This window comes from Oncorhynchus mykiss, chromosome 27 (genome assembly GCF_013265735.2).
Source record: "Oncorhynchus mykiss isolate Arlee chromosome 27, USDA_OmykA_1.1, whole genome shotgun sequence".
In the NCBI taxonomy this organism is placed as follows: Eukaryota; Metazoa; Chordata; class Actinopteri; order Salmoniformes; family Salmonidae; genus Oncorhynchus; species Oncorhynchus mykiss.
Window position 1 is genome coordinate 3,001,883 of NC_048591.1, and position 26,093 is coordinate 3,027,975.

Below are 26,093 nucleotides of genomic sequence, written 5' to 3' on the forward strand. Positions count from 1 at the left end.
GAAGAAGCAGTACGGCTTGGTTGGGTTGTGTCTCAGAGGACGCATGGCTTCCGACCCTCGTCTCTCCTGAGCCCGTACAGGAGTTGTAGCGATGAGACAAGATAGTAACTACTAAAAACAATTGAATATCATGAAAAAGGGGTTAAACGTTTTTTTTTAAAGAGAGAATTGAATCGAACTTTGTAAAAACAAAATGTGGAGCAAGTCAAGAGGTTTGAATACTTTGTGCACTGCCCATGCTGTTTTACTACATACTGTATGGCCATCCTCTCTTCACAGGCAGGGCTGTTATTTGACAATGGGGGCACGGTATTCTTCAGTATTTTCATGGCTCTATGGGCTGTCACTTTCCTGGAATACTGGAAGCGCACCAGTGCAGTGCTGGCCCACCGATGGGACTGTTCAGAGTTTCAGGAAACTGAGGTACAGTACAGTATGATCACAGTGGTTATATTATTTTTGGAAAGCCCAATCGATCCTAAGTTCAGGCATGTAAAGTTTGTATGTGAAACTATTTCTAAGATGCACAATTTCAGATTTTCTGTCATGGAGCTTTAAGAACCAAAAAGGAATGACAGATTTGGGATGTTGTTCCCGTTGAACCCTTTGTGACCCAGGAGCGCCCAAGGCCAGAGTTCACTGCCACAGCGCCCATGACCCTGCGGAACCCTGTGACTGGTGCAGAGGAGCCTTACTTCCCAAAGCGACGCCGCTTCAACCGCACCCTGACCGGCGGCATGGTCATCATAATCATGGTAAGGTGCTGCAGGACAATGTTCTTTAATCCTGGCCTTGGGGGTCGCACAAGGGTGCACATTTCTGTTCTAGCCCAGCACTAGCACACGTGACTAGCAACTAATTAGCAAGCACTTGATTAGTATAATAAGGTGTTTTGGGCTAAAACAAAAGTCAGCACACACTGGCCCTCCAGGATTGGAGTTGCCCATCCCTGATGACATGTGAGATAGGAAGTCAACTTATGATGACATGAATTAATGACTAATGAATGACATTAATCAAGAATCCCCGAAAAACTAACTTTAGCTTTGATGCATTTTTGTCTCTCACAGGTATCTGTAGTGCTGATGTTTGTGGTGGCGATCATCGTTTACCGGGTGATTCTGAGCATCATCATTTACAAATCTCACAATGCCTTCTTGATCTTCTCTGTGAGTCCATTTTTAGACCTAAAACCCACTACGGTTGCATCATTCTAGTGTAATTAGAAACTGTTTTTCTACCATTAACAGGACAATGATTCATACAAGTTCTAAAGACTATTGGCTCTCTCAGACAACATACTGGAGAAAAAAAATATTTGATGAATTTGGCCTTACTGCTGTTAGCCCATACAAACACACTGAATAACAGATTCATACATAGTCCAAAAATAAACCAAAACTAAGTATGCTTTGAAGTGAAGCAAAAAAAAAAATTCTAAATCACCATGGAATTATTCGTATACCTTTGACCTTTGACCATTCACACGGTACCGGGAAACCATCAGACGAGTCCCGTGACACTTGTGGGGGTCGTTGAGTAAAACATATTAGTTTGTAGCCCAAACCATTTCAGACGCTGAAGACATTTTGGTGAGAAAAAAAAAAGCTATTTTCTTCTACTCTGACAAACAGCACTGTAGCTCTGCCACCTTCCACAGCAGATGTGGACGGCCGACATTGGCGGACGCGGTGGACTGAGATACAGCCCATGCAAAAACTCATGTCTCTAGCTGAAACAGACCGATCGGAATGGGGATTTGTTTATTATGTTAATTAGATGTCCGCGGGGGCGAAGCAATTGACTCCAGATTATACCCTATTGTATTTGTTGCCATTCATTATGATTACACATCTTCAGTCAAGGAAATATAACATGCAAATTCTTGTGAAATGGTAAGGCCTAGGAGGGGTGCAACTTGGCGTGATGGTAAAGTCCCATGGGCCGTACCCTCTCAAGCAATGCCATGTCAATTGGCCACATGGTGACGCTATAACATGCGATTGAAGATGTAAACTCACCCAGTTTGATTAAAAAAAAAAAAAATGTACCCTTATTTTACCAGGTAAGTTGACTGAGAATACATTCTCATTTACAGCAATGACCTGGGGAATAGTTACAGGGGAGAAGAGGGGGATGAATGAGCCAATTGTAAGCTGTGGATGATTAGGTAACCTTGACGGTATGAGAGCAAGATTGGGATTTTAGCCAGGACACTGGGTTAATTACTCTTACGATAAGTGCCATGGGATCTTTTTTTAATGTCCCATCTGAAAAACGCCTACCTAGTGCATGACAAGTAATTTTTCCAAAACTTGTTTACAGACAGATTATTTAACTTATAATCACTGTATCACAATTCCAGTGGGTCAGAAGTTTACATATACTAAGTTGACTGTGCCTTTAATTAAACAGTACTTTGTAGTACTTTGGTACTATGTAAACTTCTGACCCACTGGGAACATTCACATGATGAAAGAAATAAAAGCTGAAATAAATTATTCTCGCTACTATTATTCTGACATTTCACATTCTTAAAATAAAGTGGTGATCCTAACTGACCTAAGACAGGGAATTTTTACAAGGATTAAATGTCAGGAATTGTGAAAAACTGAGTTTAAAAGTATTTGGCTAAGGTGTATGTAAACTTCCGACTTCAACTATATATGTATGTTCAACAAGCTTTTAAAGCCATGACATCATATTTCTGGAATTTTCCAAGCTGTTTAAAGGCACAGTCAATTTAGTGTATGTAAACTTCTGACCCACTGGAATTATGATACAATGAATTATAAATTAAATAATCTGTCTGTCAACAGTTGTTGGAAAAACTACTTGTGTCTTGCACAAAGTAAATTTCCTAACTGACTTGCCAAAACTATAGTTTGTTAACAAGACATTTGTGGAGAGGTTGAAACCAACCTAGGTCTATGACTTCAACTGTATATATAGTCATTATATATGTATGTATATATATGTGTATCATTTACACCATTAACAAATGTCCACACTGTATTTCTGATCAATTTGATGTTATTTTAATGGACAACCAAATTTGCTCTTCTTTCAAAAACAAAGACATTTCTAAGTGACACCAAACTTTTGAATGATATTCAGACTTTTGAATGGACTTTTTCCACATTTAGTTACGTTACAGCCTTATTCTAAAATTGATTAAATGTTGTTTTCCCCTCATCAATACACATAATACACACAATATTGTGTACACAATACACACAATACCCCATAATGACAAAGAAAAACACAGGTTTTTAGAAATGTTGGAAAATGTATTAAAAAAAACAACTGAAATATCACATTCACCTAAGTATTAAGACCCTTTACTCAGTACTTTGTTGAAGCACCTTTGGCAGCGATTACAGCCTCATAATGACAGATTTTTTTGAAATGTTTGCTAACTTATACAAAAATTAAAACATACCTTATTTGCATAAGTATTCAGACCCTTTGCTATGAGACTCACAATTGAGCTCAGGTGCAGCCTGTTTCCATTGATCACGGCCAAACTGAGCAATTGGGGGAGCTGAGCCTTGGTCAGGGAGGTGACCAAGAACTTGATGGTCACTCTGACAGAGCGCTAGAGTTCCTCTGTGGGGACCTCCACACAAGGCGGTGTCAGAGGAAGGCCCTAAAAATTGTCAAAGACCCCAGTCACCCCAGTCATAGACTGTTCTCTCTACCACCGCATGGCAAGTGGTACCGGAGTGCCAAGTCTAGGACAAAAAGGCTTTTCAACAGTTTTTACCCCCAAGCCATCCTGACTCCTGAACAGGGAACCAAATGGTTACCCGGACTATTTGCATTGTGTGCCGCCACCCCCCCACCCCTCTTTTACGCTGCTGCTACTCTCTGTTTATCTTATATGCATAAACACTTTAACTATACATTCATGTACATACTACCTCAATTGACCCGACCAACCACTGCTCCCAAACATTGTCTAACCGGGCTATCTGCATTGTGTCCCGCCACCCGCCACCCACTCTTTTTACGCTACTGCTACTCTCTGTTCATCATATATGCATAGTCACTTTAACTATACATACATGCACATGCTACCTGAATAAGCCTGACTAACTGGTGTCTGTATATAGCCTTGCTACTCTTATATTCAAATGTATTTTTACTGTTGTTTTATTTCTTTACTTACACACACACACACACACACACACACACACACACACACACACACACACACACACACACACACACACACACACACACACACACACACACACACACACACACACACACACACACACACACACACACACAACACACCTTTTTCGCACTATTGGTTAGAGCCTGTAAGTAAGTATTTCACTGTAAGGTACCTGTTGTATTCGGCGCACGTGACAAATACACTTTGATTTGATTTGATTTGAAGAACCTTCCAGAAGGACAACCATCTCTGCAGCACTCGGGGCCCATTTGGGGCCTTAATGGTAAAGTGACGAGACGGAAGCCACTCCTCAGTAAAAGGCACATGGAGGCCTGCTTGGAGTTTGCCAAAAGGCACCCGAAGACTCTCAAACCATGAGAAACAATATTCTCTGGTCTTATGAAACCAAGATTGAACTATTTGTCCTGAATGCCAGACGTGACGTCTGGCACCATCCCTACGGTGGCACCATCCCTACGGTGGAGCATTGTGGTGGTGGCAGCAGCATGCTGTGGTGATGTTTTTCAGCGGCAGAGACTGGGAGTCTAGTCAGAATTGAGGGAAAGATGAACGGAGAAAAGTACAGAGAGATTCTTAATGAAAAGAGATACTTGATGAAAACCTGCTTCAGAGCGCTCAAGACCTCAGACTGGGGCGAAGGAGCATCCCCTTCCAACAAGATAATGACCCTAAGCACACAGCCAGGACAACGCAGGAGTGGCTTTGGGACTTTGAATGTCCTTGAGTGGCCCAGCCAGAGCCCAGACCTGAACCCGATCGAACATCTCGAGTGACCTGAAAATAGCTGTGCAGCGACGCTCCCCATCCTGACAGAGCTTGAGAGGATCTGCAGAGAAGAAAGGGAGAAACTCCCCAAATATAGTTGTGCCAAGGTTGTTGTGTCATACACAAGAAAACTCGAGGCTGTAATCGCTGCCAAAGGTACAAAGTACTGAGTAAAGGGGTCTGAATACATATGTAAATGTCAGATTTAAAACTTTTTTTTGCTTCGTCATTATTTTGTGTACTGTGTGTATTGTGTGTAGATTGGTTAGGGGAAAAAACAATTTAACCCATTTTAGAATACCTATCTCGGCAGGCTGGTCGGATAGCCAGCCTCACAGGGTCCGTGCTGAACCTTCTGGTGATCCTCATGCTCTCCCGGGTCTACATCTACCTTGCCCAGGTCTTAACGCGTTGGGGTGAGTCAGCAAGTCCGGCTCTTGTCAATCGTTGCTCAGATGGAAGATAAATATGTGTTTTAATTACCAATGTTTGCTCATATATTTTGCTTGGTCATATCAACAGAGATGCACCGCACACAGACCAAATATGAGGACATGTTTATTCTCAAGGTCTTCATCTTCCAGTTTGTCAACTTCTACTCCTCCCCGGTCTACATTTCCTTTTTCAAAGGCCGGTGAGTAGATCAAACAACGTCAAGGCACAAATGAGACTTATGTATTGAAAGGTCCTGTATTTATAGACCCTCACAGTACAATGAAAATATGTCTCATCCTCAGCAAACTCCTATGTTTTGCAGGTTTGTTGGTTACCCTGGCAACTACTACACGCTCTTGGGAATACGGAATGAGGATGTGAGTGTTGTTCTTACATTCTAAAACGTACTTAACTTCCCAGCAAACAATTTCTAGTTAGCCTTGGAGTCCCAGAACGTTAGTCACAACATTACCTGAACGTTTGTCAGAGATTCCCAGGGATGTTCCCATGACATATCTATAATGTTTTCTCCATTAAGGTTTGGTTAACACATTCTAGAAGTGTCATAAAATAACATTTAGATTTTTTTTCTCCAAATGATCCTATAACCATTATAGTATGTCCTTCTACTAATGTTGATCAAATAATGTTTGTTGTGGCAATTTCAAAAACATACATTTTTTATTTAACCTTTATTTTGACAGGGAAATCATATTGAGACATAGAGGTCTCTTTTCCAAATGCGACCTGTATAATACAATATAAAATACACATTAAACACTATACAGTGCATTCGGAAAGTACTCAGACCCCTTCCCTTTTTCCACATTTTGTTACGTTACAGCCTTTTTCTAAAATGTATATATTTTTTATCCTATTCAATCTAAACACTATACCCTATAATGAAGAAGCGAAAACAGGTTTAGACATTTTTGCTTATTTATAAAATATAAAAAATAGAAATACCTTATTTACATAAGTATTCAGATCCTTTGCTATGAGATTTGAAATTGAGTTCAGATGCATCCTGTTTCAATTGACCATCCTTGAGATGTTTCTACAACTTGATTGGAATCCACCTGTGGTAAATTCAATTGATTGGACATGATTTGGAAAGGGACACACCTGTCTATATAAGGTCCCATAGTTGACAGTGCATGTCTGAGCAAAACCCAAGCCATCAGGTCGATGGAATTGTCCATAAGATCTCTGAGACAGGATTGTGTTGCGGCACAGATCTGGGGAAGGGTACCAACAAAAATTTCTGCAGCATTGGCCTCCATCATCCTTAAAAATGGAAGAAGTTTGGTACCACCAAGACTCTTCCTAGAGCTGGCCTTGGTCAGGGAGGTGACCAAGAACTCAATGGTCACTCTGACAGAGCTCAAGAGTTCCTCTTTGGAGATGGAAGAACCTTCCAGAAAGACAACCATCTCTGCAGCACTCCACCAATCAGGCCTTGATGGTAGAGTGGCCAGACTGAAGCCAGTCCTCAGTAAAAGGCACATGCGTTTGCCAAAAGGCACCTAAAGGACTCTGACCATGAGAAACAAGATGTTCAGGTCTGATGAAATCAAGATTGAACTATTAGGCTTGAATGTCAAGCGTGACGTCTGGAGGAAACCTGGCACCATCCCTAAGGGTGAAGCATGGTGGTGGCAGGATCATGCTGTGGGGATATTTTTAAGTGACAGGGACTGGGAAACTAGTCAGGATTGAGGGAAGATGAATGGAGCAAAGTACAGAGAGATCCTTGATGAAAACCTCAGGACGCTCAGGACCTCAGACTGGGGCAATGGTTCACCTTCCAACAGGACAACGACCCTAAGCACACAGCCAAGACATCGCAGGAGTGATTTCGGGAGTCTCTGAATGTCCTTGAGTGGCCCAGCCAGAGCTTGGACTTGAAACTGATCGAACATTTCTGCAGCGACCTGAGAATAGCTGTGCAGTGACGCTCCCCATCCAACCTGACAGAGCTTGAGACGATCTGCAGAGAAGAATGGGAGAAACTCCCCAAATACAGGTGTGCCAAGCTTGTAGTGTCATACCCAAGAAGACTCACAGCTGTAATCGCTGCCAAATGTGCTTCAACAAAGTACTGAATAAAAGGTCTTGAGTACTCATGTACATTTTTTTTATACATTTGCAAAAATTTATACGAACCTGTTTTTGCTTTGTCATTATGGGGTATTGTGTTTAGATTGTTGAGAAAAAAACAAACGATTTAATCAATTTTAGAATACGGCTGTAACGTATCAACATGTGGAAAAAGTTAAGGGGTCTGAATACTTTCCGAAGGCACTGTAAATAGTGAAGAGGACAGGCCCCAAAATCGACCCCTGTGGTACACCTTTATGCACTTCAAGAAATTCAGACTTAACCCCATACATCACGATTTTCTGAGTTCTGTCACAAAGTGTTACGGTGCGTGAATGAGGACCCAAAAGCAAATTAACGTAAACAGAGCTTCTTTAATAACAAAACATACGTAGGCTCAGATGGACCGGCAGATTCCGACAGGACAGGACAAGGTTGCAGCAAACATGACGATAGTCTGGTTCAGGCATGAATAACACAAACAAGAATCCGACAAAGACAGAAACAAAAACAGAGAGAGATATAGAGGACTAATCAGAGGGAAAAAGGGAACAGGTGGGAAAAGGGGTGACGAGGTAGTTAGGAGGAGACAAGGAACAGCTGGGGGAAAGAGGGGGAGAAAAGGTAACCTAATAACGACCAGCAGAGGGAGACAGGGTGAAGGGAAAGGACAGAAACAAGACACAACATGACAATACATGACACAAAGATAATCATGAAACCAAGAACAGGCGTCAGAACGCAGGACAACATGTTCAATAAAATAGCATGATCAACAGTATCAAGAGCTTTTGACAGGTCCACAAACAAAGCAGCACATTTCATTTTAGTGTCTTAAGCATTGACAAGATCACTAACAACTAAAGTGGTTATTGTAATTGTGCTATGCCCAGGCCTAAACCCTGATTGATTTAGATTCAAAATACATTTCTCAGATAACAAAAAGAAAAATGTACATTTACCAAGGATTCGAGAATCTTAGCTAGACAAGGAAGACTTCAAATGGGATGATACGATTAGATCACTACTATCAAGGCTTTCTGGAGGGGCAGCACAAGAGCTGATTTCCATACTTTTTTGAAAATGTCCTGAAAATGTTAAATAAAACATTTGGGGTATTGAGCTAAAAAATGATGGGCGCTGCACACTAAAGCAGACCAGGACCCAATTTGTCAGCCCCTGTGGATTTCTTATTGCTCGCAAAGCATCCAGGAGTCCCAGCCCAATATCATTGTGAATACACTTAGAAGTTCTTACAAAGAGATAAAATGGTGATCAAAATGCATCAATGATGGCATTTATTTCTGTAATGAGGCTAGTGTCTGAATTAATTTGTTGTGGTATAGAGGAAGTTGAACCCTTCAGCGATTTTCCAGTGTTCCAGAATTTAGCTGGTTTCCCATTACAATCTGAAAGAGCGATACATAAATCAGATTTAGCCTTTCTGATTTGTTTTCGGTTGCTTAAAAGCTTGCCAGTCCGGGCATAAGCCTGTGTTCCTGGCCTTGACCCAAGCATCATCTCTTTTATAAATGACTTCTGATAATTCCGGAGTGTACCAGGAATTCGATCTACCTTTAACCCTTCCATTTTTTGAAAGGAGCATGATTATCCACAATAGTGTTGAATACATCTGCAAAGAGACTCAAAGCTAAATCAGTTTCAGGGATAGTTGAAATATAATCAAGGTCCCTAAAATAAAGATCATGTAAAAAAGCCTGTTCACTGAAGTTTTTAAAGTTCCTCTTTGTGATGACAATGATCACTAATGTCTTGGGAGAAAACACCAGTAGAAACATATTTATCTGGTGTATTCATTAAAATAAGATGAAGCAAAGAGGACTTTGAAGGATCTCTAGGGTTGGGGCGTGTAGGCTTAGTCACCAGCTGGGTTAGGTTTTGATCATTACACATGTTTATTAGATTGTCCGAAGCACTTTCAATCATAATTTAGGTCACCCAGCATAAACACTTCTGATTTAGTAAATTAAGTACATAGATACAAACATGACCAAAAGTATGGGGACACTTGGTCGTCAACATCTCATTCTAAAACCATATGGAGTTAGTCCCCCCTTTGCTGCCCACTCTTCTGGGAAGGCTTTCCACAAGATGTTGGAACACGGTTGCAGGGACTTGCTTCCAAAAGCATTAGTGAGGTCAGGCACTGATGTTGGGCGATTAGGCCTGGCTTGCAGTCGGCGTTCCAAAGTTGTTCGATGGAGTTGAGGTCAGGGCCCTGTGTTGGCCAGTCAAGTTCTTCCACCCGATCTCGACAAACCATTTCTGTATGGACCTCACTTTGTGCACGGGGGCATTGTCATGTTAAAACAGGAAAGGGCCTTCCCCAAACGGTTGCCACAAAGTTGGAAGCACAAAATCATCCAGAATGTCATTGAATGTTGCAGCGTTAAGATTTCCCTTCACTGGAACTAAGGGGCCTAGTCCAAACCATGAATAACATCCCCAGACCATTATTCCTCCTCACCAAACTTTACATTGGTGAAGCGTGATTCATCACTCCAGAGAACGCGTTTCCACTGCTCCTGAGTCCAATGGCGGCGAGCTTTACGCCACTCCAGCAACGCTTGGCATTGCGCATTGTGTTCTTAGGCTTGTGTGTGGCTGCTCGGCCATGGAAACTCATTTCATGAAGCTCCTGACAAACAGTACTTGTGCTGGCGTTGCTTCCAGAGGAAGTTTGGAACTCGGTAGTGAGTGTTGCAACCGAGGACAAACCATTTTTACGCACTACGCGCTTCAGCACTTGGCAGTCCCGTTCTGTGAGCTTGCGTGGCCTACCACATTGCGGCTGAGCTGTTGTTACTCCTAGATGTCTCCACTTCCTTCATAACAGCACTTACAGTTGACCGGGGCAGCTCTAGCTGGGCTGAAATTTGACAAACTGAGTAGTTGGAAAGGTGGCATCCTATGGTGGTGCCACTACTGCCAATGTTTGTCTATGGAGATTGCATTGTCTGTGTGATTTTATACACCTGTCAGCAACGGTTGTGGCTGAAATAGCCGAATCCAGTAATTTGAAGGGGTGTCCACATCCTTTTGTATATATAGTGTAGTTAACTCCTCGAATGCTCAAAGGTTAGCCGAGGGAGGATGGTAGACAAAGGTTAGCCGTGGGAGATTGGTAGACAAAGGTTAGCAGAGGGATGATGGTAGACAAAGGTTAGCCGAGGGTGGATGGTAGACAAAGGTTAGCCGAGGGAGGATGGTAGACAAAGGTTAGCCGAGGGAGGATGGTAGACAAAGGTTAGCAGAGGGAGGATGGTAGACAAAGGTTAGCCAAAGGAGGATAGTAGAAAAAGGTCAGCCGAGGGAGGATTGTAGACAAAGGTTAGCCGAGGGAGGATGGTAGACAAAGGTTAGCCGAGGGAGGATGGTAGACAAAGGTTAGCCGAGGGAGGATGGTAGACAAAGGTTAGCCGAGGGAGGATGGTAGACAAAGGTTAGCCGAGGGAGGATGGTAGACAAAGGTTAGCCGAGGGAGGATGGTAGACAAATGTTAGCCGAGGGAGGATGGTAGACAAAGGTTAGCCGAGGGAGGATGGTAGACAAATGTTAGCCGAGGGAGGATGGTAGATAGAGGTCAGCCGAGGGAGGATGGTAGACAAAGGTTAGCTGAGGGAGGATGGTAGACAAATGTTAGCCGAGGGAGGTTGGTAGACAAATGTTAGCAGAGGGAGGATGGTAGACAAAGGTTAGCCGAGGGAGGATGGTAGACAAAGGTTAGCCGAGGGAGGATGGTAGACAAAGGTTAGCTGAGGGAGGATGGTAGACAAATGTTAGCCGAGGGAGGTTGGTAGACAAATGTTAGCAGAGGGAGGATGGTAGACAAAGGTTAGCCGAGGGAGGATGGTAGACAAAGGTTAGCCGAGGGAGGATGGTAGACCCCTATAACAGTTATGGAGACATTTTTCCCAGACAAAGGCTTAAAGATAGTAGCTCAGATTTTAGGGCAAGTGAAATGGATTTGAGAAAAGAAACAGATAAGGTGAAAATGGCCTCTCCACCACCTCTACCCTGCTTGTCAGCTCTGAACACATGATAAGAATGTTCCCTGAGATCCAAGTTTCAGTCAATACCAGAATGTCCGGATTTGTCTGCATAGCCCAGATCTTTAAGTAATCCAGTTTAGGAAGTAAGCTCCTAATGTTCAAATGCATCAACCCAAGACCTTGAGGATTTTTAAAGTCACATGGAAGCTCCAACTCAAACAAGCTATGCTCAATAGGCAGTTGATATTGATATATAGTAGTTGGTATGGCTATAAGATTGCATAGAACTGCACCACTTGGTCTATCTCTATTAGTAATAGAGGAAGGAGAAGAAATTTGAATTACTTTTCCAAGGTTAGCACCATAAGGCCATAGGGCCACAACCAATGTCAATAAGAGGAACTCTCAGAGTAACCAATTATGGAATGTTATAAACGGACTTACAAGGGCTTTGGTTGCTATCGTGGAACAGCTGGATCGCCAGCTCCTCCTAAAGCGGCCTTGCTCTTTTATTCTCCAAGGGGGGTGGGGAGTGGGTGCCAGGATGGGAGGTCGGAATAGGATGGGAAGAGCGGGTGAGATGGGAGGGGGGAGGTGACTTCACTAAAGTGAGGTCACTGCAGGGCAGCCCTGGCCTGTCAGTCAGAGAGTGGCAAAACGGTGAAGAGGCAATGGCACGACATCCAGGCTGTGGAGTAGAAAAGGAAAAGGTCTTAGAGGAGGACCTATCCGGGATACGCTGCAGCGTCTCCATTTGCTTACTCTGGACATCCAGCTCAGACATATATTCCTCAATAACTGTGTAAAATATACTGACCAAAAAATATAAACTCAACATTTAAACGTCTCTCCCATGTTTCATAAGCTGAAAGAAAAGACCCCAAGAATTTTTGTTATAAGCACATCATGTCTGCACAAAAGCTTATTTCTCTCAAATTGTGTGCACAAATTTGTTTACATCCTTGCTAGTGGGCATTTATTATTTGCCAAGATAATCTTCCATCTGACAGGTGTTGCATATAAAGAAGCTGATTCAACACCATGATCATTACACAGGTGCAACTTCTGCTGGGGAAAATAAAAGGCCACTCTAAATTCACAACACAACACAATGCCACAGATATCTCAAGTTTTAAGGGAGCATGCAATTCTGCAGGAATGGCCAACAGAGCTGTTGGCAGAGAATGTAATGTTAATTTCTTTAAGAGAAGCCACCACTAACGTCATTTTAGAGAATTTGGCAGTACGTCCAACCAGCATCACAATTGCAAACCCTGTGTAAATACGCCAGCCCAGGACCTCCACATCCGGCTTCTTCACCTGCAGGATTGTCTGAGACCAGCCACCTGGACAGCTGATGAAACTGTGGGTTTGCACAACCGAAGAATTTCTGGACAAACTGTCAGAAACGGTCTCAAGGAAACTCATCTGCATGCTCGTCGTCCTCACCAGGGTCTTGACCTGACTGCAGTTCGGCGTCGTAACCGTCTTCACTGGGCAAATGCTCATCTTCGATGGCCCCTGCATGCTGGAGAAGTATTTATTATGGATCCCCATTAGCTGCTGCCAAGGTTACTACTCTTCCTGGGGTCCAGCAAAATTAAGGCAGGTATACCATTTTTAAAACATTACAATACATTCATTACAGAATTCACAACACACTAAGTGTGTGCCTTCAGGCCCATACACTGCTACCACATATCTACAACACAAAATGAATGTGTATGTGTGTGTGTATAGTGCATATGTTATCAAGTGTGTGTATGCATGTGTCTGTGCCTATGTTTGTGTTGCTTCCCTGCTGTTCCATAAGGTGGATTTTTATCTGTTTTTAAAATCTGATTCTACTGCTTGCATAAGTTACCTGATGTAGTCATGGCACTATGTAGTACTGTGCATCTCCCATAGTCTGTTCTGGACTTTGAAGAGACCTCTGGTGTTATGTCTTGTGGGGTATGCATGCGTGTCTGAGCTGTGTGCTAGTCGTTTAAACAGACAGCTTGGTGCTTTCAACATGTCAATACCTCTCACAAATACAAGTAGTGATGAAGTCAATCTCTCTTCTACTTTGAGCCAGGAGAGATTGACATGCATATTATTGTTTGCTCTCTGGGTTCATCCAAGGGCCAGCCGTGCTGCCCTGTTCTGAGCCAATTGCAATTTTCCAAAGTCCCTCTTTGTGGCACCTGACCACATGAATGAACAGTAGTCCAGGTGTGACAAAACTAGAGCCTGTAGGACCTGCCTTGTTGATAGTGCTGTTAGGAAGGTAGAGCAGCGCTTTATTATGGACATACTTCTCCCCATCTTAGTTACTGTTGTATCAGATTGCGGGCACTGGTTACAGTTTGAAGCTTTTTCTTGAGTGGGCAGCTTGATGAAAGCCAGTTAATATCTAAATCACCCAGAAAATATACCTCTCTGTTGATATCACATACATTATCAAGTATTTCAAACGTGTTATCCAGATACTGACTGTTAGCACTTGATCTATAGCAGCTTCCCACAATAATGGGCTTTAGGTGAGGCAGATGAACCTGTAGCAATATTACTTCAACAGTATTTAACATGCCATCCTCTCTAATCTTTACAGGAATGTGTTTTTTTATATAAATAGCAACACCTCCACCAATGGCATTTCTGTCTTTTCTGTAGATGTTATAACCTTGTATTGCTACCACTGTATCAAAGGTATTCTCTAAGTGAGTTTCAGATATTGTCAGAATATGAATGTCATCTGTTATTATTAATTTAATGAACCTTGTTTCTTAACTACATATGTTAACGTGGGCTACTTTGAGCAATTGTGTGTATATCCAAGATGGTGCAGCAGTAAGATGTTTGTTTTTGTCCCATGTAAATATATTCAGTCTTTCATTTTTTTATATACATTTCATTATATTTCAATCTCTTTTTTCCATTTTCAAATTAAATATACCTTCCTGCAACCTGCCTCACCCAATGTGGTACGGATCTGCTATTTTTTTAGACCTTGTAACTGGAACCTCCATCAGAAGCTAGCCAACTAATTAGCTACTAGCTATTTAGTCATTGTTAGCCAATAATAGCGGTCTTTAGCTTTAGCTCGGACACCAGCCACTTTAACCCGGATAACACCTGCCAGTCTGCACAACGCGACATCAACCCTGAGAATATCGGACTGCCTTTTCCCCCCACTACATCACCGGATTCCTGCCGCAAGCTCTAGACCATTACACCGGATGTTCGCAGCTAGCTAGCTGCTACCGAGTGGCTATTGCGGCTAACGCCCTTGTCCAAGCACCAGTTAGCCTCGCTAGCAAACGAAGTACACCAACTACAATGCCTCTGTAGCCAATTGGCCTGGACCATTTGTCGACACAGAGCTCCGCCGATCCATCACGACTGGTCTGCTGATCTGCTGACGCAATTCAGCCGATGTGCTCTGAACCGGCCTCTGCATCGTGGATGTGGTGAAGATCCATCTGCTATCACCGGTCTGCTAGCTTCCTGAACGCTGTGTCTCCCGCTCGCCTAGCGTAGTAATTGACTACCGAACGGCTCCCTGTTTCATCTATTGCTGCTCATTGGACCCTATGATCACTCAGCTACACAGCCGACGCCTGCTTGACTGTTCATTAACACGGTACTTCATTTTGTTTAGCTGTCGGCCCCAGCCTCGAACTCAGGCCCTGTGTGTAGCTAACTGACCCTCTCCGCCCATTCATCACCATTTACCCGTTGTTGTTGTCTTAGCTATTTACCCGTTGTTATCTCACCCGTTGTTGTTTTAGCTCTCCAAATCAACACCTGTGATTGCTTTATGCTCTCTCTAATGTCAATATGCCTTGTATACTGTTAAGGGCAGCTCTCATTGTTTTATTTTACTGCGGAATCCCTAGTCCTGTTCAACATTACTCAGAAAGCCTCCTTGTCCCAACCCCCCACACATGCGGAGACCGCACCTAGCTAAACAGGCACCTCCAGAGATGCAACCTCTCTCATTGTCACTCAATGTCTAGGTTTAACACCACTGTACACACACCCTACCATACCCTTGTCTGAACACTATGCCTTGAATCTATCCTGCCACACCCATAAACCTGCTCCTTTTATTCTCTGTTCCTAAAGCACTAGACGACCAGTTCTTATAGCGTTTAGCCGTACCCTCTGTTCCTCTGGTGATGTAGAGGTTAAGCCAGGCTCTGTGTGTCCTCAGGCGCTCTCATTTGTTGACTTCTGCAACCGTAAAAGCCGTGGGTTCATGCATGTTAACATCAGAAGCCTCTTCCCCAAGTTTGCTTTATTCACTGCTTTAGCACACTCTGCCAAACCTGATATCCTAGCCGTGTCTGAATCCTGGCTTACAAAGGCCACCAAAAATTCTGAAATTTCCATCCCCAATTACAGAAGGCCTTTCTAATCGACCTGGCCCGGGTATCCTGGAAGGATATTGACCTCATCCCGTCTGTAGAGGATGCCTGGTTCTTCTTTAAAAGTGCATTCCTCACCATCTTAAATAAGCCTGCCCATTTAAAAAATGTAGAACTAAGAACAGATATAGCCCGTGGTTCACTCCAGACTTGTTTGCCCTTGACCAGCACAAAAACACACTGTGGCGTACTGCACTAGCATCGAACAGTCCCCGTGATATACAACTTCTCAGGGAAGTCAGGAACCAATATACACAGTTTGAAAAAGCTAGTCTTTGCTTTCCTAGCAGAAATTTGCATCCTGCAGCACTAATTCTAAAAAGTTTTGGAACACTAAAGTTCATGGAGAATAAGAGTACCTCCTCCCAGCTGTTCACTGCACTGAGACTAGGAAACACTGTCACTACTGATACATCCACGATAATCGAGAATTTCAATAAGCATTTCTCTACGGCTGGCCATGCTTTCCACCTGGCTGACGCAACCCCGGCCAACAGCTCTGCAACCCCCACAGCAATTGACTCTGTCAATCACCATATTCTTATCGGCAGACTCAACGGCCTTGGTTTCTCAAATGAATGCCTCACCTGGTTCACTAACTACTTCCCAGACAGAGTTCAGTGTGTCCGGACCTCTGGCAGTCTCTATGGGGGTGCCACAGGGTTTAATTCTCAGGCCGACTCTTTTCTCTGTGTATATCAATGATGTCGCTCTTGCTGCTGGCGATTCTTTCCTCCACCTCTACTCAGACGACACCATTCTGTATACATCTGGCCCTTCTTTGGATTCTGTGTTACAAACCTCCAAACGAGCTTCAACGCCATACAGCACTCCTTCCATGGCCTCCAACTGCTCTTAAATACTAGTAAAACGAAATGCATGCTCTTCAACCGATCGCTACCCGCCCGCACAACTAGGATCACCCCTCTGGACGGTTCTGACTTAGAATATGTGGACAACTATAAATACCTAGGTGTCTGGCTAGACTGTAAACTCTCCTTCCAGACTCACATTAATCTTCTCCAATACAAAGTTGAATCTAGAATCAGCTTCCTATTTCGCAACAAAGCCTCCTTCAATCATGCTGCCAAACATACCCTAGTAAAACTGACTATCCTACCGATCCTTGACTTCGGCGATGTCATTTACAAAATAGCCTCCAACACTCTACTCAGCAATTTGGATGCAGTCTATCACAGTGCCGTCTGATTTGTCACCAAAGCCCCATATACCACCCACCACTGCGACCTGAATGCTCTCGTTGGCTGGTCCTCGCTACATGTTCGTCGCAATCCCACTGGCTCCAGGTTTTCTATAAGTCTTTTCTAGGTATAGCTCTGCCTAATCTCAGCTCACTGGTCACCACAGCAACACCCACCCGTAGCACGCGCTCCAGCAGGTATATTTCACTTGTCATCCTAAAAGCCAACACCTACTTTGACATCCTTTCCTTCCAGTTCTCTGCTGCCAATGACTGGAACGAATTGCAAAAATCACTGAAGTTCGAGACTGATATCTCCCTCACTAACTTTATTAAGCGTCAGCTCTCAAGAGCAGCTTATCGATCACTGCAGCTGTACTTGGCCCATCTGTAAATAGCCCATCCAACCAATTACCTACCTCATCCCCATGTTTGTTTTTCTGCTCTTTTGCACACCAGTATTTCTACTTGCACATCCTCATCTGTACATATATCACTCCAGTGTAAATTGCTAAATTGTAATTACTTCACCACTATTGGCCTATTTATTGCCTTACCTCCTTACTTCATTTGCACACAGATGTTTCTATTGCGTTATTGACTGTATGTTTGTTTATCCCATGTGTAACTCTGTGTAGTTGTTGTTTTGCACTGCTTTGCTTTATCTTGGCCAGGTCTCAGTTGTAAATTAGAACTTGTTCTCAACTGGCCTACCTGGTCAAATAAAAGGTGAAATAAAAATGTTTTAAAATATAACTTTTCTGGAATGTGTTGATAATGGGATATGTAGGAGGGTGAGCCGGTCAAGGATCGATTCAGACAAGGTGGTCTATTGTATGACAAGTGACAGTTTAATTATGAGTAAAGATATCTGGTACAACGTATACGGGCCCATTTCATTCGGTTCTTAAGGAACCAGCAGAAAAAAGAAGCCCCGCTAACAGTTTGCACATGTCTCATATACAGAACAGAAAGTAGGTTGATTCTAGAAGATCGGGTCTTCGGGTTGGTTCAGGCTGAGGTGTAGTCTTCTTGGATTGGCCCTGTTGGGCCGTCCGTCATCCCTCTGAGTCTTGTCGTGCCATTCCTTGTCACAATGTTCAGCTAAGAAGGAGATTAGGTGTGTGCGCTGTCCTCAGTCACACAATGTTCGGCTAGAAAGGAGATTAGGTGTGTGCGCTGGTTTCTGCAAGTCAAGGCTGTCTCTTCCTCCCAATGTGTGGGTGTATGTCTTATCTGTGTGTCCTCGGCAGTTAGTGTGTGTAATGTGTGTGTGCTGTGTGTGTGGGTGTGGGAGCTATCCTGTATGGGACCTAACATGTTTTACTGTGAAAATACGTTGTCTCAGTTATAGCAATGTAATAGCAGTAGGCTGGTCACCTGCATAAGAAATAGCACTTCCTTACAGGTCCTAGCTGTTAAAAGCTAACCGTGTCACGGAATCCATGCAAAAACAAGTTTGGTATTTATGTTTAACAAAGATTGGTTAAGTTTTAGTTAAAATAATAAACCAAGTGTTTCCAGTATACAGTGTGCTCTTCACGGATGAATCCCGGTTTCAACTGTACTGGTCAGATGGCAGACAGCATACGGTAGCATCGTGGGTGAGCGGTTTGCTGATGTCACTGTTGTGAACAGAGTGCCCCAGGTGGAGTCATGGTATGAGCAGGCATAAGCTAAAGAGACAATTGCATTTTATTAATGGCAGTTTGAATGCACAGATACCATTTTCGTGCCATTTGTATAGGATCTGTACACAATTCCTGGAATCTGAAATTGTCCCAGTTCTTCCATGGCCTGCATACTCACCAGACATGTCACCAATTGAGCACGTTTGGGATGCTCTGGATTTACGTGTATGCCAATGTTCCAGATCCCGCCAATATCCAGCAACTTTGCACAGCCATTGAAGAAGAGTGGGACAACATTCCACAGGGCACAATCAACAGCCTGATCAACTCTATGTGAAGGAGATGAGTCGTGCTGCATGAGGCAAATGGTGGTCACACCAGATACTAACTGGTTCTGATCCATATCTTTAAAAAAAAGTATCTATCACCAACAGATGCATATCTGTATTCCCAGTCATGTGAAATCCATAGATTAGGGCCTAATGAATTTATTTCAATTGACAGATTCCTTAAACGAACTGTAACTCAGTAAAATCATAGAAATTGTTGCATGTTGTCACGATCGTCGTATTGATGAGACAAAGGCGCAGCGTGATATGAATACATACTTCCTTTAATAAAGAAAGACCACTAAACAAAATTACCGTGATGCTATATAAACCGAGTCCTGACAGGCAACTACACATAGACAATTACCCACAAAACCGAAAATGGCAACCTAAATAGGATCCCCAATCAGAGACAACGATAAACAGCTGCCTCTGATTGGGAACCAATTCAGGCCACCATAGACCTACATTACCTAGACATACAAAAAACCCATAGATATACAAAAACCCTAGACAGGGAAAAACACACATACCCACCCTCGTCACACTCTGACCTGACCAAAATAATACATAAAACATAGATAACTAAGGTCAGGGCGTGACACGTTGCGTTTATATTTGTACAGTGTAGGTGCAGCTCCTACATGGGATGAAACGTTCACCCTAGTCTCTAAAAGTGGTAGACACCACTTGGGAAGTATTCAGTTAAAATCCACGGAAATAAAAAAGGTTGGCGAGGAATCAGTTTAAAACCAATCAATCCACAGTGTGATAGTTAGTTTGAATCACACAGTTTGTAGGATCACCACAGTTATAGGCAGCAAGCCAGAACCCAACCACAGACTAAAAGGCAGCACTAGGACCCACAATAACACAACCAAGGCACAAAACTGGCCAACATAAAAACAGCAAGGAGAGAGGGGTGACTTACTCGATGCGATTAAATGCTGGGGCCCATCATATCAGCAACGCAACGCAGACCATGTTACCAGTATTATAGCCAGGAGAGAAGCACCTTGGAGGGGATGTAGTTTCCAGTACAGGCCGGTCGAAAGCCAGGAGGGGGCTGTGGGAGAGTCCAAAAGGGTCAATCCAAGTGGAGTTCAAGTTTGGTAGTTGTTCAAAAACATCCAATGCACAATGTCAAGTGGAAAGATAAAACCCACAGTAGGCAGGTGTCTGCTCAGATCATGGCCCAGTGCAGGGTAGGGTGCCCTGGTATATCCAAGTAGGCCTCAAGAGTTTCATAGTTGTGTTTTGTATGGGATGCTGCCATGCTAAGGAACCTGTAGCAATGTTCACTGCTTGCTGGGATGTACCTTTGCTGTCTTTATCAGCCTGTGTGTGTGTGTGTGTGTGTGTGTGTGTGTGTGTGTGTGTGTGTGTGTGTGTGTGCCTGCGCCCATGTGCATAACCTGTAAGTGTGTATTGTTGTTTGCAGTGCGGTGCTGGGGGCTGTCTCATTGAACTGGCCCAGGAGCTACTGGTCATCATGGTGGGAAAACAGGTCATCAACAACATTCAGGAGTTTATCATGCCGTGAGTCTTGTAATCCTACCCCTTCCCCCAGTTTTGTCTAAAATCCAATCACAGTCTCAATACACTTGGGAAAAACTGGTTTTCAATCAACGTTGTTTCCATGTAATTTCAACAAGAAAATTCAATGTGATGACGCTGAATCAATGTTGAAAACTGATTGGATTTTTTGTCACCCAATTTTTTACCTAAATCCAATTTTTGTTGATTTAATGTTGAATTCATATTAGTTGACGACAAATCAACCAAATGTAAATCAAAACTACATTTGTTGAACTGACATCTGTGCCCAGTGGGAGTAAGTTATTGTAATTGTCTTGCCCACATAAAGGACCTATGTACTGCTTCTGTGCTCGTTAAGGTAAAACCTCTCTCCTTTTGTCTCATGATAGAAAACTAAAGTCTTGGTGGCAGAAGCGCAAGATCCATCCTAAGGTTAGAGCTGAAGATGAGAAGGGGAAAGAGGGAGGACCGACACAGGATACTGCACCCTGGGAGACCGACTATGAGCTCCTGCTGTGTGAGGGACTGTTCGATGAATATCTGGAAATGGGTGAGTGTTCCTGCACACCTTTAATAGGGCAGGGCTGTGGAACATGGTGTTTTAAAACATTCATTAAATGGGAATTGTAATTGTGTATTTCTTATTGGATAAGGAATTACTCTTGTGATTTTTGTTACTCTTGAATAAGTGAGGTAATCTGGGTAACTGGCAGTGACACGCACCGGGAGCAAATGAACCCTAACATTTTAAATAGACAGGACTCTGTGTGCCATCAAGTAATTGATGGAGAAACACAGTTGAAACCCCTAGGTCTTGACAATATGATTCTACTAAGCCGTTGAGAAGGATTAGCTACACACGTTTACTGCTCTACTTCCCACGTGCTCTACTTCCCCCAGTCAATGTAACTGTCCCCTCATCCCAAAGATTATTGTGCCATGTAGGTAATAAACAGTGCTGTGCAGAACCTACTCAGTCAGATTGTGTAATCCATACCCCAAATTAATTAATTCACTTGCTCTGGAGGATAATATACAGAATATACAGTACACGTAGTGTACAATACATTATGAAGACCTTCGTTATATTGAGTTGCAACACCCCTTTTGCCCTCAGAACAGCCTCAATTTGTCGGGGCATGGACTCTACAATGTGTCGAAAGTGTTCTACTGGGATGCTGGCTCATGTTGACTCCAATGCTTCCCACAATTGTGTCAAGTTAAATTGGTTGTTTATCATTGCTATACAACCATTTTCAGATCTTGCAATAGATGTTCAAGTAGATTTAAAACTGTAACAGTCACTCAGGAACATTCACTGTCTTCTTCTATTTTTGTGAAAACTGAAATGGTCTATTCATTCCTTTTACTGTTGTAGACACTTATCCAGTGGAACTTACAGTAGTGAGTACATATATTTTCATAGTTTTTCCCCATGGGAATCGAATCCACAACCCTAGCATTGCAAGAGCCACCAACTGAGCGAGATCGTCACATCACATCATCACAAACCACTTGATGTGTCAATGTTCTCAAGTGCTGTATTGTGCATTGTTTTTCTTCATTTTTTAAATTCTTTATTTAACTAGGCAAGTCAATTAAGGACAACAAAGGCAAGGTATTGGAGTGGCCATCACAGAGCCCTGACCTCAATCCTATAGAAAATGTGTGGGCAGAACTGAAAAAGTGTGTGCGTGCATGGAGGCCTAGAAATCTGACTCAGTTCCACCAGCTCTGTCAGGAGGAATGGGCCAAAATTCACCCAACTTATTGTGGGAAGCTTGTGGAAGGCTACCCTAAACATTTGACCCAAGTTGAACAATTTAAAGGCAATGCTACCAAATACTAATTGAGTGTATGTAAACTTCTAACCCACTGGGAATGTGATGAAAGAAATAAAAGCTGAAATAAATCATTCTCTCTACTATTATTCTGACATTTCACAATCTTAAAATAAAGTGGTGATCCTAACTGACCCAAAACAGGGAATTTTTACTAGGATTAAATGTCAGGAATTGTGAAAAACTGAGTTTAAATGTATTTGGCTAAGGTGTATGTAAACCTCTGACTCCAACTGTATTGACTCCAGACATTTCAGCTTTTTATTTTTTATTAATTTCTAAAAACATAATTCCGCCTTGACTTTGTGGGATATTGTGTTTAGGCCAGTGACAAAAAAAATCTCAATTTAATCCGTTTTAAATTCAGGCTGTAACACAACAAAATGGGGAAAAGGTCAAGGGGTATAAATACTGTGAACAAAACATTAAGAACACTTGCTCTTTCCATGACAGACAAATTAACAAATTATTTCAGAATATTTTCTGTGGGCACTAAATTCTGCTAATCCATCATTTAATTAATTTAACAGAATTGTACATTACTACATTACTCAGATTACAGATGCATTTACATACCCCAACACAAGCAGAAGGTGAATGCTGACTTCCCCCCTCTTTGCAGTGCTGCAGTTTGGCTTCATTACCATCTTTGTGGCAGCATGTCCACTTGCCCCACTGTTTGCCCTGATCAACAACTGGGTAGAGGTGCGTCTGGACGCGCAGAAGTTTGTGAGTCAGTACAGACGGCCCGTAGCCGAGAGGGCTCAGGACATTGGAATCTGGCTGGACATCCTACAAGTTATCACCTACGTTGCTGTCATTAGTAATGTAAGTGTACTGTATATGTGTGTGTGTCTGTGTTACTTGTGTGTGATGTTATTAGTGTGCTTAGTTTAATGAAGACTCCTTTCCTCTCTGCCAGGCCTTCCTGATAGCTTTCACTTCTGACTTCCTGCCTCGCCTCTACTACCGCTACAACAATGATGGAAACCTTCAGGGTTATGTTAACTTCACCCTGGGTACTTCCCCAAGCAACTTTAACACCAACAACACACAATGCAGGTAGAGACACACTCATAATCACCCATGAATGTATATATGCATTTCGTGAACGTCGTTATTTTCTTGTTCCTATTACTCTACAACTGGCATTGTCATCTAGCATTTCTTTGTTCGTTTTTTTTTTTTGTTATTATTATTTTTAGATATAGAGGATACAGGGACAGAAATGGGCATTTTCGACCGGAGTACTTCCACCTTCTGGCTTGCCGGCTGGCCTTTGTCATAATTTTTGAGGCAAGTTCCGTTGAGTTGAGCTATGCCATTATGTGGACAACTTTTGCAGTACAGATTCAATGCAATTCATTGAGTAATTCAGTGTTTACAGGTCTATCTGTGTATGCATTTTTGTTAAGGAGCTGAGGCATCTTGGAGAATTGAGATTGAGATGCCTTGTCGTGTGCTCTGAGAATGTGTGCACTGCCACTGACTGGTTTAAAACTGAAGGGTGTTTCGTTTTTATACTGTGGTGCTTCATTTTGGTGTTTTATTTTTATACTCTGGTCTCGGAGTGTTGGCTTGTCAACACATTGCATCTGAGTAAGCTTACAGGCTTGTTACGATGTTCATAAACAGTGCATTTGGATTGTATTCAGACAACCTTGACTTTTTCCACATTTTGTTACGTTGCAGCCTTGTTCTAAAATTGATTTAATTGATTTCCCCCTGATAAATCTACACACAAACCTCCAATATGACAAAGCATAAACAGATTTTTAGACATTTTAGGAAATTTATAAAAATGTAAAAAACATATACCTTATTTACATAAGTATTCAGACCCTTTGCTATGAGACTTGAAATTGAGTTCAGGTGCATCCTGTTTCCATTGATCATCCTTAAGATGTTTCTACAACTTGATTGGAGTCCACCTGTGTGGTAAATTCAATTCATTGGACATGGTTTGGAAAGGCACACACCTGCCTATATAAGGTCCCACAGTTGACAGTGCATGTCAGAGCAAAAACCAAGCTGTGAGGTTGAATTGTCCGTAGAGCTCCGAGACAAGATTGTGTCGAGGCACAGATCTGGGAAAGGATATCAAAACATTTATTCAGCATTGAAGGTCCTTAAGAACACAGTGGCCTTCAAGTTTGGAACCAATAACACTCTTCCAAGAGCTGGCCGCTCGACCAAACTGAGGAATCGGGGGAGAAGGGCCTTGGTCAGGGAGGTGACCAAGAACCGGATGGTCACTCTGACAGTGCTACAGAGTTCCTCTGTGGAGATAGGAGAACCTTCCAGAAGGACAACCATCTCTGCAGCACTCCACCAATCAGGCCTTTATGGTAGAGTGGCCAGACAGAAGCCACTCCTCAGTAAAAGGCACTTGACATTCCACTTGGAGTTTGCCAAAAGACACCTAAAGTACTCTCAGACCATGACAAACAAGAATATCAGCTCTTATGAAACCAAGATTGAACTTTTTGTCCTGAATGCCAAGCATCACATCTGGAGGAAAACCTGGCACCATCCCTACGGTGAAGCATGGTGGTGGCAGCATCATGCTGTGGGGATGTTTTTCAGCGGAAAGTACTGGGAGACTAGTCAGGATCGAAGGAAAAATGAACGGAGCAAAGTACAGAAAGATCCTTGATGAAAACCTGCTCCAGAGTGCTCAGAACCTCAGACTGGGGCGAAGGTTCAACCTTCCAACATGACAACGATCCTAAGCACACTGCCAAGACAACGCACGAGTGGCTTTGAGAAAAGTCTCTGAACGTCCTTGAGTGGCCCAGCCAGAGACCGGATTTGAACCCTATCAAACATCTCTGGAGAGACCTGAAATATCTGTGCAGCAACACTCCCCATTAAATCTGACAGAGCTTCAGAGGATCTGCAGAGAAGAATTGGAGAAACTCCCCAAATACAGGTGTGCTAAGCTTGTAGCGTCATACCCAAGAAGACTCAAGGCTGTAATTGCTGCCAAATGTACTTCAACAAAGTACTGAGTAAAGGGTCTGAATACTTAAGTAAATATGATTTTTCAGCTCTTTTTTTAATCAATTTCCAAACATAAAAAAAATAATATTTTTTGCTTTGTCCTTATGGGGTATTGTCTGTAGATTTAGGAGAAAAAAAACGATTTAATCCATTTTAGAATAAGGCTGTAACGTAACAAAATATGGAAAAAGTCAAGGGGTCTGAATACTTTCCAAATGCGCTGTATGCTTATAATGTGTCTCCTTCCCTGGTCCATCTCTCTCTCTTTCTTTTTTCCCTTTCTCTTTGCTCAGCATGTTGTGTTCTTCATCGGTCGTTTGATTGACTTCATGGTCCCTGATATACCTGAGGATGTGGAGATCAAAATTAAGAGAGAGCACTACATGGCCAAGGAGGCCCTGGCTGAGAACGAGGTGAGAACCCCTGTACCTCTTTCTAGATACCTGTCAGTCAATCGATCAATCAACCCGATTAACCAATCAAATCTCTATATAATTGACAGTGTAATTTTGGCTTCTTCTTTTTTTAACCAATGATAACTCCAGCTGATTCTTCTACTGATTAGATAGTGTATTTTTTTCCTCATTATCAATCATCAAAACCACTTTACCCTACACAAA

At 42.7% G+C, this 26,093-nt stretch overlaps 1 protein-coding gene across 2 annotated transcripts in view; it reads left to right on the top strand.

Moving 5' to 3' along the window:
• ano7 (anoctamin 7) overlaps positions 1-26,093 on the top strand; it is a 48,307-nt gene that overhangs the window by 20,870 nt on the left and 1,344 nt on the right. Inside the window, exons 12-22 of one of the 2 annotated variants that reach the window (XM_036965559.1) lie at positions 280-423; positions 618-755; positions 1,071-1,169; positions 5,283-5,385; positions 5,492-5,603; positions 5,727-5,781; positions 20,532-20,629; positions 21,019-21,179; positions 23,093-23,298; positions 23,393-23,532; positions 25,767-25,886. In XM_036965559.1, the coding sequence (XP_036821454.1) occupies positions 280-423; positions 618-755; positions 1,071-1,169; positions 5,283-5,385; positions 5,492-5,603; positions 5,727-5,781; positions 20,532-20,629; positions 21,019-21,179; positions 23,093-23,298; positions 23,393-23,532; positions 25,767-25,794 (1,284 nt within the window). In that variant the 3' untranslated portion in view covers positions 25,795-25,886. Of the gene's footprint in view, positions 1-279; positions 424-617; positions 756-1,070; positions 1,170-5,282; positions 5,386-5,491; positions 5,604-5,726; positions 5,782-20,531; positions 20,630-21,018; positions 21,180-23,092; positions 23,299-23,392; positions 23,533-23,675; positions 24,319-25,766; positions 25,887-26,093 lie in introns of those variants that run through there. The other variant, XM_036965558.1, reaches the window with a different exon arrangement.